This window comes from Ceratina calcarata, unplaced genomic scaffold, assembly GCF_001652005.2.
Source record: "Ceratina calcarata isolate Rehan_Ccalc_2016 unplaced genomic scaffold, ASM165200v1 scaffold449.2, whole genome shotgun sequence".
NCBI lineage: Eukaryota > Metazoa > Arthropoda > Insecta > Hymenoptera > Apidae > Ceratina > Ceratina calcarata.
The window spans coordinates 337,832-350,919 of record NW_017168819.1 but is presented as its reverse complement, the minus strand read 5'-3'; the positions used below and the strand labels follow the sequence as shown (position 1 = coordinate 350,919).

Below are 13,088 nucleotides of genomic sequence, written 5' to 3'. Positions count from 1 at the left end.
AATTCCTGTATCTTCAAGTGGAGCTCAATCTCTCGCGACCTCTGCTCCGTGTTCTTTATACTATGTCTACATTGGCGGTCTCTTTAGTAGCATAAACTTTTTACGCTTTTTATCACTTCTCCTAGCAGTACACGAAGAAACGGTCTACAGAATCGCTCTTTCGAAGAAAAAGTCTACACGTTAAGTAGATCTTGTCTTATAAAAGAAATAGTATACATGTTTTTTATTACCGTCCTAAGTAATCATTCCACTTGTAATCTTCGTGACCGATGACATAGGTTTTTACGATATCCTTTATTATATTCTGTTCCAATTACTATTATTGTGCCATCGCGAAAGATTTGAATGTCTGTTGTTTTAAGCAGATTATACTTTTCACTTTTTCGTTCGGACAATATTAAAATTTGACATTGTCGAACACTGTAGTCTTAAGTACGGTTTTCACGATTTAGTAAACTGCTTTAAGCATAGGATATAACAGTTGGTTTTAATTATTTGTATGGACAACTATATTTGCTAAGAACCAAATAAACAGAATAACAATTATTCTGTGATTATAATGTCCGATTTTTCGCTTATCATGAGTTAATATATAGAATGCAGACGATCAATTCGGTTGACTTTGAGAATATTTCTCAGGCGAACCATCTGAAGTACTGAATGCTCGATGGTTTCGATATTTCGGTTGGTTGTGTGGTTACTTTAATTTATTGACAAAAATGTAACACTTCTATTTTAAATTGACTATGTTTTTACAACCGGAATGATATCTGTTTTATCTACGTTAAGTTATTTGTGTAAATATTGAAGGTGTTTTTATTCGAGTAAGAACTCGACACAATAAGCGAAAATGTCTTCGAAGAGGTATTTAATTGTTTTTACTTCGTGTTTTTAAACTTGCAAGCATTTTGCGAACTTATGGATGGAAGTTATTTGTAGCTAGAAGGGATTATTTCTTGTTCTTTACAGCGTTCCATTTGTTATGTGAAACAATTGTAGTTGATATTGATTCTTTGTTTCTTTGTTAACCTGCATTAACAATTTAGTCGCATTACCTGGTCTACTTGAGGTTACTCTGATTTTACTCCTTAAGTAGATTTCAAAGATATCAATTTGCAAATTATTTAATCTTACACTAACTGAAGTCTTGTATCTCCTGTACTGTGATTTATAAATATCAATGTAAATGTCATAACTAATAAGTAGAGCGTCTCTATCTCACATACTTCATACATAGTTATTTTGCACATAGTAAAATAAAAGAGTAAATATAAAATGTATTCTTCATATCACTTCACGTATCATAATATATGGATATCATTAATTTAATTAAGAATTTAAATACCTTTTCAGTGAATTGAAAAAGTTGTCTGAAGAAAGTTTAACAAGACAACCAGAAGAAGTATTTGATATAATATGCAAGTTAGGGGAAGGGTAAGTAGATCTATAGACATGATTTAAAATGGATAGAATTATTTGAATAGATAATATTTGTGGTAGTTAACAATGTTAACAATTTACATCTTTATTGCACAGATCTTATGGATCTGTTTACAAAGCACTGCATAAAGAGAGTGGACAGGTACTTGCCATTAAGCAAGTGCCTGTTGATACTGATTTACAAGAAATTATAAAAGAAATCTCTATCATGCAACAGTGTGATTCTCCATATGTTGTTAAATATTATGGAAGCTACTTTAAGAACACTGATTTATGGGTAACTTTAAAACAATAACTTTAAACAATATTGGTACAAGGGTCTGTTTACTGCCTGTATTGATCAAAACATACTTTTACAGATTGTAATGGAATATTGTGGAGCTGGATCTGTGAGTGATATTATGAGGTTAAGAAAAAAAACTCTTCAGGAAGATGAAATAGCAACAATCCTCAGTGATACCTTAAAAGGTTTAGAATACCTTCATCTAAGGAGGAAAATACATAGAGATATTAAAGCAGGAAATATTTTACTCAATAATGAAGGACACGCTAAACTAGCTGATTTTGGAGTAGCAGGACAATTAACTGTAATTGTTATTACAGAGTACACATAATGCTCAACTAATAAGAAGTTAATTAATTACTTAAAACTTTTCTAGGATACAATGGCAAAACGTAACACGGTTATAGGAACACCATTTTGGATGGCTCCAGAAGTAATACAAGAAATTGGATATGACTGTGTTGCAGACATATGGTCTCTTGGAATAACTGCTTTAGAAATGGCAGAAGGCAAGCCACCATATGGTGACATACATCCAATGAGAGCAATATTTATGATACCAACTAAACCACCGCCTAGCTTTAGAGAACCTGATCAGTGGAGTTCAGAATTTATAGACTTTGTCAGTGGGTGCCTTGTTAAAAATCCAGAAGAAAGAGCTACTGCAACCGAGCTTTTGAACCACGAATTTATAGGTATAACATACAATACTTAAATGAATTTATGTTTATTACAGTTTAATAATTTATCATAGGTAATGCCAAACAACCGAGTATCTTGAGTCAAATGATCGCAGAAGCACACGAAATACGGGAGAAACAAAGCGCACATCGTGCTCACGTTATCAATAATGTGGCAATCAAGAATCAAAACCAAGCCGATGATTCGGTACGTATATCTATCAAGGTTAATTAGGGTTTATATTGCACATGTTCCTAATTATAATGAATGTTTGACGTTGATCATAAGGACGAAGAAGACTGCAGTGGAACGATGAAACCTTTACCAGAGGATACAGGAACTTTAGTACCGAGTCATGATCTTCCGGACACGGGTACGCTTGTTTCTGCCATGTTGGACCTGGGAACAATGGTTATTAATAGTGATACCGATACCGAAGCAACTATGAAACGTAAGTAGATGACAAAGACTTAAGGAAAGAAAAAGGTGACGAGCATGATTTGTTCACAGGACATAACACGGGTTCAGTAGAATCTGGAAAGAAATATCGGCCATTATTTTTAGATCATTTTGACAAAAAGGAAGCACCTGAAATAGGAAAGGTAACACTCGCATATTACTCGTGAGTCTATTTCATATTGTATATTACGCAATTGATTCCGTGATCATTAGGGTAACGGACAAATGCTCGGGACACACAATCAAGATACCGAGAATAAAGTAGAATTGCGAAGTCCAACAGAATCTCAAAGGTTTCAAAGTCATCTACAATTACAGCTTAATCAGATTTCTCATCCGGTACAAGAACAGCCTCATAATAACATATCTAAGTTCCAAAATGTCTTCACAGAACGTGATTTCGACTTCGTAAGTAGTAAACTGATAAGAAAGATCTCGAGAGCGCATAAATTAAGAATTGTTTTGCCAATGTTTCCTGCTTTCCTTAATTTAAATTCGATCGGCGTAGTGCCGCCTTAGGCATTATTAAAAGAAACTTCAATATAGATAAACAACCATATCCTGCAGCTGAAGTTTCTCTCATACGAGGAACTGCAGCAACGTATGGCTAACCTGGACGCGGAGATGGAAAGAGAGATCGATGAGCTACGAAGGAGGTACCAAACGAAGAGGCAACCGATACTTGACGCAATGGATACCAAGCGGAAACGTCAGCAGAACTTCTAACAGTTTGGTTACTTTTTTTATGCAAATACGTGTGATGACGATAGATAAAGGGTGTACAGTTGTATAAATGAATAGATTTTATTCATCTCGATCTTAATTTCATCAAAGGGAAGAGCATTGTCTAGCAGGTCAGGACCCTTACTTGCGAGCTGAGTGTTTAAAGACGGTTCAAACGCATTTCCTTCTAAAACAATGTTCTGTCTCTTTGTGAATCAAGCACGAGTAATTAATACTAGCCAATAGCCTTACGTCACCAATGTAAATTATTTTACATAATTTAGGTGAACAAGTAATCATCATACTTAATTTTTTATCATTATGTTTACACATTGTTATGCTATTCTTATAGTGATATTACGAATTACGAAATCCCTTCAGCATTCTTTATAAATTAAAACTAAAGGAGGGAAATGAATGCGAGTGAACATAACGAGTATGCCATGTTTGCAATTTTCTTTTTGACAAAAAGAAGAAGTCGGACAAACGTCCACGTGTAACTGATATTCGATTTTCATCCAACACTAGTCACCTACTGTATCTTTTATTTTATCCATAACATTACATTATCAGAATCATTGTTCATACGAAACACGTGCGTAGAGTCATCTCTAAAATGTATGTATTTATCTAGACTCGTGAGTTAACGTATTCGTTTGTTTGTGAAGCAATTCGATATAAGCGATCAAATTTAGAACATACTGAAGAATTTACTCCTTTACTGCCATAGGTGTATTACGCGTTTTTCTACTAACATATGATTAAGTTACAGTATATTCAATTTTTAAGTTTCTTAAACGCAAATTTGTAAATTGTTTAATAATGTCATTGTAATCACCATGCACGAGTATGATAGTGGTGGTAATATGTCAATGATAAAATATTTAATGAGTTTAACTTACTAAAATTAGTCTTCCGTACTAGAATATATTTTGATATTTCAATGATTTGTTAAGTCAGTATTTAAATTGTTGCGATGGGCGTCACAAAACAAGACTTTTAATGATTTTTAGATTTATTTGAAACTTTTATAGAATTGAAACATTTTTCATCACATTTAAAATTTTAAAATAGGTGATCATTATTGTTATCACTTTATTCACATGAGCCATACTTGCGGAAAAGTAACGCGTGTACGTACCGTCAATATTATTGTTACTACACGGTGGAGTAATTCTTTGCTGACGTTAGGCTATTTTACAAGTAGCGGAAATAGATTTATAATACTTAAATGCTATAGCCAGAACTGACTTTTTTGTTTATTTAGGGAGTAACAATACAGAATAACAACATATTTTTGATATAGAAGATATGCACATTATGATCGAAAGAGATTCAAATATTAATTATTATATCCAGTGTTTGTATGGCCCTACCATGACGTACAGGATTATTCAAACAATAGCATTTGAATTTTTACCACTAATAAAAAAATAACTATACGGATAATTAATTTATTCCTTAAAGATTTCCTTGCTGTTTGTAAAGAAACAAATAGAGCGCACCACACACTGCGACATACAATATATACGTATATTATGCGTGTTGCAATAATCTAACAAAAAAATGCTCATGCAGAATTACACATTCGATAGAACATAAATACGTTTGTAGTAAAGAATTTTCTATGTTCATCTTCCACATGTATCATCAAAATGAAAAAAAGAAACGTGCGGAAGTAATATTATAAAAAAATAGTTATACATTTCTATGTATTTACCCATTATTCAACATTTAAAAAAAGCTCGATAAAAATTTTTTTCTATAAGGAACATTAAATAGTCTATGAAATAGAGATCTATAATATTTACGAATATGATATACTCATGTAGACGTCTATTTCATAGGACGATAGCAAACGATTTCATTTCTTCGTATTAGTAAGACACCATATCGTTTTATATTACAATTTACAACTATTCGTTTAGAATTTGAACTATTCAATCATTTTCTTATAAATTGTACCGTTCTTTATATGTTTGAGCAAAATATACAGACTGAAGGCAGAAAATTGTCTATCCAACTAATAATTACCTGTCTAGCTGAAATTATAATCTCATTATATGGCTATAACTCACGGATTACTCCTGTTTAGTATTAGAATAAAATATATTAATTTTCATTTAAGATAAAACGAAACGAAATATAACTGTTAATATAAGACCACTGCCTTTTACATATTTGATTTCAATAATAATAAAGTATTACGTGTACTATAATTTATTTTACTTTTGTTCGTTTACTTCATTAAATGTGTATCGATTAAATACTGTAAACATTTTATTTTCAACAAAATATTTATATATCATACAAAAATATTGTTATATAACATTATAATGCATCATTTGGAAGAGTACGTATTTATATTGTATATTTTGATCTCGTTTTAGTAAAAATAGAGTAAAGTATTCGATTCACAAGTCATCATCACCGATCATACAAAATGCATTATTTTCCATGACATCATATTCTGACGTTTGTCTTGGTTGAATTCTGTTGTTCATATTATTTTTACTATTATTGGCTTTTTTTATTTTCACTACTGACAGTCTATCCACAAGTTTTTTCATGACTGGTTCTGACTTAGAAGGTTCTTTGATGCAATGATTCTAAAGACGGACATATTAACATGAGTTAATGAAATCTAAATATTAATAAGCTAGCATACCTTTTTACTTTCATCAGGTTCGTCATCAGATTTCGATCTCATTGTAACACGTTGGCCATCTCTCATAACATAGGTCCAAGATTTTTGTGATACTTCCTATAAAAGAATTATCTAATGTCTGACAAAAAAATAATGCAATTACTTAATAATTAGTAACTTTTTTACTAACCCGTGTTTTATCGCTACCAACGTTCTTTAATAATAATTCATCGATCATAGCTTGCAAGCATACGGACATCAAAATTGCTTGTTCTGAAGTTATTGTAATCCATTGTAACTGGTTTTTGGCTATTAAATATTCGAAAGACAATTCTAAACTAAAATCGTCGCTTTCTTCACTCCCCCTTTCAGGCCCCTGGAAGAAAATGAAACATTCATCAAAATAAGATATGCCTCTTTCATAAAGTTACGTACGTTCTGTAACGTAGTTATTCGCCAACAACGCATTCGAGACACATCAAACACTTCTTCGCGTGTTACGCCATCAGACAATATGCGCAAATTTAATTGATTTCTACCTATGGCAACTAACACTTTAGAGTCTGGCTGAGGATAATCACAAAAACATGGGGCAAATTGAATGAACCCATAATACTTCGCCGTACGAACTATATCCAGATACTAAAATATATTAATAATATTTAAATTTCATTTTAATAACTATTTCTTTTATCAAATTTATGTATACTTCTTTTTTCTTCTCCTCTTTCTGTAAAACAATCAACTGCTCTTTTAATTCATCTGGTACAGGGATCCACTCCCTTTCAACTTCTGCAACTGCTTGAACATATAATAAATTCACAGCCACTGCATTAGTCATCAATGTAAGATCATATCCAATGTCCCAATAATTTTTTCCAAGCATTACTTTACTTCCTATAATGTGCAGATGTTTATTTGTTATAAAAGGGGACTCAAAGTCTTGTAATTTTCGTAATACTGAAAATATAAAGTGTAAAAAGAGAGATGTATATTGTACGAATCATAAAATTGTTAAAGAACATACTTACAACGAATACCATTTGCTTCATCTTGAACAAGGATAAATAATGCGAAATAAGAATAAAAAGAATTATCTAATGTCTGACAAAAAAATAATGCAATTACTTAATAATTAGTAACTTTTTTACTAACCCGTGTTTTATCGCTACCAACGTTCTTTAATAATAATTCATCGATCATAGCTTGCAAGCATACGGACATCAAAATTGCTTGTTCTGAAGTTATTGTAATCCATTGTAACTGGTTTTTGGCTATTAAATATTCGAAAGACAATTCTAAACTAAAATCGTCGCTTTCTTCACTCCCCCTTTCAGGCCCCTGGAAGAAAATGAAACATTCATCAAAATAAGATATGCCTCTTTCATAAAGTTACGTACGTTCTGTAACGTAGTTATTCGCCAACAACGCATTCGAGACACATCAAACACTTCTTCGCGTGTTACGCCATCAGACAATATGCGCAAATTTAATTGATTTCTACCTATGGCAACTAACACTTTAGAGTCTGGCTGAGGATAATCACAAAAACATGGGGCAAATTGAATGAACCCATAATACTTCGCCGTACGAACTATATCCAGATACTAAAATATATTAATAATATTTAAATTTCATTTTAATAACTATTTCTTTTATCAAATTTATGTATACTTCTTTTTTCTTCTCCTCTTTCTGTAAAACAATCAACTGCTCTTTTAATTCATCTGGTACAGGGATCCACTCCCTTTCAACTTCTGCAACTGCTTGAACATATAATAAATTCACAGCCACTGCATTAGTCATCAATGTAAGATCATATCCAATGTCCCAATAATTTTTTCCAAGCATTACTTTACTTCCTATAATGTGCAGATGTTTATTTGTTATAAAAGGGGACTCAAAGTCTTGTAATTTTCGTAATACTGAAAATATAAAGTGTAAAAAGAGAGATGTATATTGTACGAATCATAAAATTGTTAAAGAACATACTTACAACGAATACCATTTGCTTCATCTTGAACAAGGATAAATAATGCGAAATAAGAATAATATTGCTCAGGCAACCTGATATGTTTATATACTTTCTGTTAAATAGAATATGTTGATTGGATTTTAACTTCTTATAGGATTCTATATTTTAAGATAAAAGTTACCTTCAGAACATTATCAGAGTGATCTCCTGTAGTTACATTTATTGTTATTTTACAGCCATTCATAAGAAAAATATCCATAACTTCATTATTGCATTGTCCTCCAATGGTTTCTTGTTGTGCATTTAATAAGAACCCATTTAACATTCCCGATTTATTAATTTCTGGGTTTTGTCCAATTGCTTGTATATATTTTTCCAAAGCGAGGCGACGTTCTTCCTGTTGATTTGTTGTTAAAGGAAAAAACCTTTTGGGTGGAAATGATGGGAGAAATATGTCCAAATCTTTTGCCAATTGTTCATGCAGACTATACAATTGTTTATATCGCACAGTACAATGAAATAATCCATTTATGTGAATATTATAGCCCTGAAAGTTAAAATAATGTGAATATATATTTCATAACAGTGTAACATTTGTACTCACGATGTATGCATTGCCACTTGCATCAATAAATTCTTGTGTATCTGGTATAGAAAAATGCATTTTCATAAAAGAATATCAATGCTTTATAATCAAAATATGTACAAAATATATACAATAGCGTGTTGCAAATAAATTAGAACTATCTAATGTTTCCTTTATTATTTAACAAAATCAACATATGTAAAAGGATAATGAAAATATCTACATAAAAAATTCTGCATTATATGAAAGTGTGATTGATACTATGGATGTACACACGTAGGTACATTTTAAATCATTGCACCATCTGGAAAACAAAAATTATGAGTATAGGAAACAAGGATCTAAATGCACAGTGAAATCAAATATTAATGTGTACAATAAGTTAACAAAAATTGCGTTAATTTGAGAGATATTAATTTACGTAAATAATGATATTACTTTGGTTTCGTATTATTTCAGTTGAAGATAAGTATTTAAATACGTATTGTACAGTTTCACGAAACACTTACGTATGTATCGTCTACTTGGTTTACCATCATTATTTATGACAATAGGCGTATACGTTTTACACCCACTCAACAATTAGCTATAACTATACACATTTTTCATGATTAACGCTGACACATTTTTAATGCTCACGTTCATACAAAAATCAGATTGATTCTTAGGACTTTCGACATTGATTCAAGCTTTTATTCGGTAAGAAATTCGATCTGGAAACTGAGATATTTAATTTATTAATGGTTATATTTAAAAGGTAATTCGAAGATAAGATTTCATACGTCATTTTATCTCAAAATACGAATAGATTCTTTAAGTACCGACATGTCGACAAGTTAGTAATTACTGACTTACTGATTGCTGACATAAAACATAGATTTTCCAAAATTCTTCTGTAAAAAGTTACAGTATTTAAGTTTTTATTATGAAGAACGATCGTGCACCTACCCAAAACGATTTCCGACCTTAGAGTATAGATTTGTCCTAAATCGTCAATCTTCAATTAAACTGGAAAATTTAATTTTTGCTTGTGTGCATGCCAAGCGGGTCAGGAATCGTTTTGCATAACTGTACATACAATTATGGGATCAATTTTATAAAATTCGGAAAAGTTTAGTTTGTGTTATCCTTTCAACACGAGCTTTATCGTGCAAAATACTCAAATTTGTATTGGGCTCGCTACTGCGAGATGCGAAGAAAAGAATTCGCACAAGCAATTATGAGAACCTTTTATTAGAAACACATACATATAAAAAGATTACTCGTCCAGTTGTATACATTTTTGACACGCAATTACGTAAGTAAAGTTAGAACGTATGTAACAGAATGATTATATTACAGTAGTTTCAATTTCTAATAATACACATTTATTTCACATCACGTTCATATAGAGCATTGTATCATCTATTTGAAATTTACTATTATTGTATCAAAATTGAGCAAATTATATGTAATGATTAACCTGACTGACGCAGTGGTTATTAATGGAACTAAACTAAATGTAATAGAAGATAAATATAAACGGAGAAAACACTTTCAGTGATTATCAATATTCATCTTCCAGCGCGAAAGATGTTTTTTCAATTTTTTTTTTTTGACTAGAGTATTTTATCTCATTTGTCTTTGTGTCTACATCACTTAGTAATTGTATGATTAAACAATTAAAGTAATTCAAAATATCTTTCTGTTTACGCTATACTAATAAATCGTAACACTTTATATGAAACATGGCACAAAAATGTGTGAAATTTTAACAATTCTGCAAGTGAAGACATAAGAACATAAAACTGCATATTGTTAAAATCGTAATTTGTATTTTTTAACTGTGTACAAAATGAGAACCGTATAAAAAAACATGAAATATTCATATTAACGCTTACTACAATTATCATATCAAGAATTGTACGAATAATTATAATTATATAGATACAACAAGTGTTTCTATATGTAGCGATCTATTAAATATGATCATTATTAACATTCGCATAATCCTATATAAATATATCTTACCAGTAATGAATAAGAAAGTAAATGATGATGGACAGTATGAAATTGGTAGCTATACAACGTCATGACTTGCTATAATTGTGCGTTAACACTATAACAATAACAAGCTTAAGATTTATCGTGTATTTTATAAAGAAATATTGCCAGGTATACTGTACTGTCCTTTTCGGGAATGTGTATCAACTGCTCGAACCGCAAAGTAATAATTATTCCCCTCGGAAAACTATAACACAAGAACGTAATAAGTATATGTACACGAAGTTTATATTATTTCTTATTTTATTATTCAAATTACTTGTGTAAGCGTGCACGCCATCGGCAGTGGTAATGCTCGAACGTCGCCTACTTTCTTCCATAGTGATGTGTTAGGCGCAACACCATTAATTTCTTGATACGCGTACAATTGATAACTAGCTATGTCTGCATGTTTGTCTGATAAGGTCATATTCCAAGACAGTACTATGCCTAGAAAAAATAATAAGTTTTTTACTCGTTCACCAAATGATTACAATACTCGGACAGTTTAGTTTTAAAACATACCATTTGCAACTTTAGAAATTTTCAATGATGGGGCTGGTGGTGGAAGTTTCCAATGAGGATTTGGAGCATAATTGCGTACATCTGGTAAAGGCGCGGGGTGCTACAAACATAATTATGAAAAAATAACCGTATTGTTTGGTCAACGATTGTACTTATTTATGGAACATTAAGTAGAAATTTATAATACCTTGTTCATTTGTACATTCGGTGCTGCTGACGTAGTTAAAACTTGAACCGTATCACTTGCTACTGTTGATATTCCTATAAATAAGTTATATTGTAATCCATCGGATAGTATTTATGTAATTCATTTAACTGAAATTGCGTACCTGTTTTGTAAGTTATAGTTGAAAACGGAGGTCTACATGTAGTCACTGGTCTCATCTAAAATTGAATAAAAGTTTTTCTTATATTAATTTTATTATATTACGACTAAAAAATATATGTTTGTCTCTATATGTATTAGAAAATAGTTTTACCGAAGTGGTACTCGGCGTTATTAAGAATTGTTTGGATCCTACATTGGTTTGCATTACGTAAGCTAATCGAGGCGCATTCATATTATTCTGAAAACAATACATTTTTGTACGATACATTCTTACGATAAATAAATAAATTCTACTTTTCTGATTACTCACCACTAGAGCGGTAGGTGTTGGTTGGCTAGCGGGTTGAACTACTCTTAAACTAGGAGATTGATGATTCGTTATAGCTACATTGCTAGGAATGGTTTGAATTACCCTTTGGAAGCATTGTTGTTGTGGTTTTTGCGTTATATTTATTTGTTGATCAGCTGTTGTAGTTTTTACCACTGGTGCACTAGTACCTTTGTTTTTCTCTTCTTCGTCAGTGAGATCGATGAGATCATTTGCATGCGGTTTTGTAACATTTGTCGCAATAGATGCTTGACGATTTACATGATTTGGTAATTTACCATTTATGGCTACAGTTTGTTGCGGTGGTTGCTGTAAGAAACAACATACATATGCAAACAAAATTTTTTTCTGATCAACTTAATACCGAGACAAATCAACTTACACTTGACATAATTGGTTGGGCGTTAGATTGATTCGGTAACGTTAAAGAATGTTGGGTATCTACAGGCTTAGTGACAACTAAAGCTGCAGGGGTAATGGTAGTCATTATGTTTGAAGACGTCGTGTTATTTTGCGATACAACTGGCGTCTGTCCATTTATCAAGTCTGTCCTCCTGGGGGATCTTACTTTAATTCCTCTTCTTGGGCTACCTGCATTATTTGTTTCAGTAGTAGAAGTACTTGGCGTGTTGCTACTGTTGGAAACATGCAAGAGCCTAATATTTGAATTTTGTTGTAATTGCCGTAGATTCTGCACTCCAGGTTCCTATGTGAGAAACATATTACAATAGAATAAATTTAACGTCAAATTTAGTAGATATTTAAAATGCAGTGCTATCTACATACCACTAAGATATTAACTTGCAATCCAACGGATCTATTGATCTTAATTGGTGGTACAGTTTTGTCATTATTCGCTCGCCGATCCGACGCATAACGATTCAGGACCATTTCAAAATCTTTAACTTGTCTAGCTAATTGTTGATACTTGGCACGCATTATTTCTTGATTCCTTTCAGATGTTTGTGCTTGTTCCCTCAATTTACCAATTTCATCACGCATAGTGATCGTTTCAACAATTTTTTGTATTAAGAGTTCCTCTAATTCCTTTAAGTATATATTATTAGTGAAATATAAAAATATAAATAAGA

The 13,088-nt window shown here is 31.6% G+C and overlaps 3 protein-coding genes across 17 annotated transcripts in view; 1 reads left to right on the top strand and 2 right to left on the bottom strand.

Moving 5' to 3' along the window:
- The first annotated feature begins 645 nt into the window (after positions 1-645).
- Positions 646-5,597, top strand: hpo (serine/threonine-protein kinase hippo). 2 transcript variants are annotated; one of them, XM_018028366.2, is made up of 10 exons: positions 646-864; positions 1,354-1,434; positions 1,537-1,717; positions 1,800-2,027; positions 2,100-2,418; positions 2,478-2,611; positions 2,693-2,855; positions 2,915-3,006; positions 3,077-3,271; positions 3,431-5,597. In XM_018028366.2, exons 1-10 carry the CDS (start codon positions 851-853, stop codon positions 3,587-3,589), a joined length of 1,566 nt encoding a protein of 521 aa, XP_017883855.1. In that variant the 5' UTR covers positions 646-850; the 3' UTR covers positions 3,590-5,597. The 2 variants fall into 2 exon arrangements, with proteins under 2 accessions (XP_017883855.1, XP_017883853.1); XM_018028364.2 differs by having other exon boundaries at positions 3,410-5,597.
- A 251-nt stretch (positions 5,598-5,848) lies between these two features.
- On the bottom strand, positions 5,849-10,028 carry Snx17 (sorting nexin 17). 8 transcript variants are annotated; one of them, XM_026815448.1, is made up of 11 exons: positions 9,743-10,028; positions 9,650-9,687; positions 9,304-9,514; positions 8,813-9,098; positions 8,390-8,755; positions 8,230-8,320; positions 7,908-8,158; positions 7,634-7,840; positions 7,389-7,574; positions 6,255-6,350; positions 5,849-6,195 (listed from the first exon to the last, which is right to left on the bottom strand). In XM_026815448.1, exons 4-11 carry the CDS (start codon positions 8,876-8,878, stop codon positions 6,001-6,003), a joined length of 1,458 nt encoding a protein of 485 aa, XP_026671249.1. In that variant the 5' UTR covers positions 8,879-9,098; positions 9,304-9,514; positions 9,650-9,687; positions 9,743-10,028; the 3' UTR covers positions 5,849-6,000. The 8 variants fall into 8 exon arrangements, with proteins under 8 accessions (XP_026671249.1, XP_026671247.1, XP_026671250.1 ...); XM_026815446.1 differs by having other exon boundaries at positions 9,760-10,028; XM_026815449.1 differs by lacking the exon at positions 9,650-9,687.
- Positions 10,029-10,111: 83 nt separating this feature from the next.
- wde (Fibronectin-III type domain-containing protein windei) overlaps positions 10,112-13,088 on the bottom strand; it is a 12,168-nt gene continuing 9,191 nt past the window's right edge. For all 7 annotated transcript variants that reach the window (XM_026815442.1, XM_026815438.1, XM_026815441.1 and 4 more), the window contains 8 exons: positions 12,380-12,703; positions 11,980-12,306; positions 11,821-11,907; positions 11,671-11,725; positions 11,529-11,602; positions 11,342-11,441; positions 11,097-11,266; positions 10,112-11,024 (listed from right to left, as the gene is read on the bottom strand). In XM_026815442.1, the coding sequence (XP_026671243.1) occupies positions 10,929-11,024; positions 11,097-11,266; positions 11,342-11,441; positions 11,529-11,602; positions 11,671-11,725; positions 11,821-11,907; positions 11,980-12,306; positions 12,380-12,703 (1,233 nt within the window). In that variant the 3' untranslated portion in view covers positions 10,112-10,928. The remainder of the gene's footprint in view (positions 11,025-11,096; positions 11,267-11,341; positions 11,442-11,528; positions 11,603-11,670; positions 11,726-11,820; positions 11,908-11,979; positions 12,307-12,379; positions 12,704-13,088) is intronic.